The sequence below is a fragment of the Pteropus vampyrus genome, unplaced genomic scaffold (assembly GCF_000151845.1).
Source record: "Pteropus vampyrus isolate Shadow unplaced genomic scaffold, Pvam_2.0 Scaffold60, whole genome shotgun sequence".
Taxonomy (NCBI): Eukaryota; Metazoa; Chordata; class Mammalia; order Chiroptera; family Pteropodidae; genus Pteropus; species Pteropus vampyrus.
In genome coordinates this window covers 2,758,132-2,759,619 of record NW_011888841.1, presented here as the reverse complement: position 1 = coordinate 2,759,619, position 1,488 = coordinate 2,758,132, and the positions used below count along the sequence as shown (strand labels likewise).

General features: G+C 50.1%; 1 protein-coding gene across 1 annotated transcript in view; it reads right to left on the bottom strand.

The window, feature by feature from the left end:
* SUSD4 (sushi domain containing 4) overlaps nucleotides 1-1,488 on the bottom strand; it is a gene marked incomplete at its 5' end in the record, with an annotated part of 112,935 nt that overhangs the window by 45,982 nt on the left and 65,465 nt on the right. The window contains one exon of the mRNA XM_023531034.1: nucleotides 1-36. Within this exon, the coding sequence (XP_023386802.1) occupies nucleotides 1-36 (36 nt within the window). The remainder of the gene's footprint in view (nucleotides 37-1,488) is intronic.

The following is a 1,488-nucleotide window of genomic DNA, read 5'->3' as shown; positions in this document are numbered from 1 at the left end:
GAATGTCAGCATCCTCGATTTGAGGGATGCGGCAATCTGCAGTCGTGGGGAAAGGACACGTTATTTTTGGAATTTAAAGCGGTTGTGGTTCACGGCTTCACGAGAAAGCTCTTACTTTCAGACCCGGTCTTGACCTACGCAGCGATCTGATAAATGACTTCTTATTTATCACTAGGCTCATGTCTCAGTGACGAGCAGCAGAACCTGCTACCCAGAGATACAGGAAGACGTGGCTTAGGATCCAGCCACAGAAGGAACTTTGCTGGTGACACTTCATACTATGCAACTGAGTTTATGGATGATTCTGAAAATAAGTGAAGAAAGCCAAGAGTCGGGGATTCGCCCGAACTCTCTATCCAGTTCCACACTTGGCCGTGTTTGTGGACAGCACCCTGGCTGGTCCGCCCGAGCCACGGCCTGTGGGGCCAGGGCCTGGGCCTGGTAAGCAAATATGCTTTGCAGAACAGCAGGGGGCTGAGCTGCGGTTCATTTGCTATTAGCATTTCCCATCCTCCTTATCTGTTTTTGAAAAAGATGATCAATAGAGCAGCACGTATTACTGCCAATCTTGCAAAGGCTCAGAGCGAGCAACCTACTGCCGCCCAAACATGGAGTAAGAGCAGAATGCATGCGGATGGGAGGAAGCCGTGAGGCTGGGCCAAGGGAGGAGGGCGGGGGAGGAGCCCGTGCAACAGAACGACAGCAAGATAAAGTGAGACGCATCCGTTATAACCATCGATTTCTAACTGTCCCGGCTGCCAGATTACCGCACAGGCATCGTGATGCATCCTGAGCTGCCAAGTTGGGATCCTCCCTCTCCCACCCTAAACACCACCCAACTAATCCCATCTCCGTCACATCGGTCACAATGTGTCTCTCTCCATTCTTTCCGACGCGTCTCTGTTTGATGTGTCTGATTTTCCATGCCTATATGCTTGAAAGCTTGAGCTATTTATTTCTACTTTTAGAGTCAGGCAGGCTCTGACTTACAGATGGGCTATGGTTCAAGTCCATTGCTTCTTAAAATTTTTTGAAACAAGGCAAAATGCAAGAACAGCACTTTGACAGTCATGGGAACTTCCTCGGGAATTTTCTCAATGCTCTCAAAGATTGTGGGTTTCTCAGCCACTCCCCGAAGCCCTCCAAATCCACGATGTGGTTGGATTGGTAGTAACGGGACCCCCTGACCGTCAAGTTTCTCTAAGCTTCGAACTGTCAGCTCTGAGGTGCTGAGCCTGGGAACCCTGATGTAGGAAGAAAGGAAGGGAAGGGGCAGGGACCGACTGGTGGATGGCTCTGGGGGCTGGGGACTTGATTGGCTTTCAAAAGAGCACTTCCTAGGGCTGGGTTTACTGGGACAATCTGACAACAACAGACTGCAAACAAACAAACAAACAAACAAAAAACCAGAATATTAGTAATGGGAAAGCCTCAGGCAGAAGGGGACAGCACTGCCAGAGGACGGTCCTGTCAGCTGGGACTGATGGG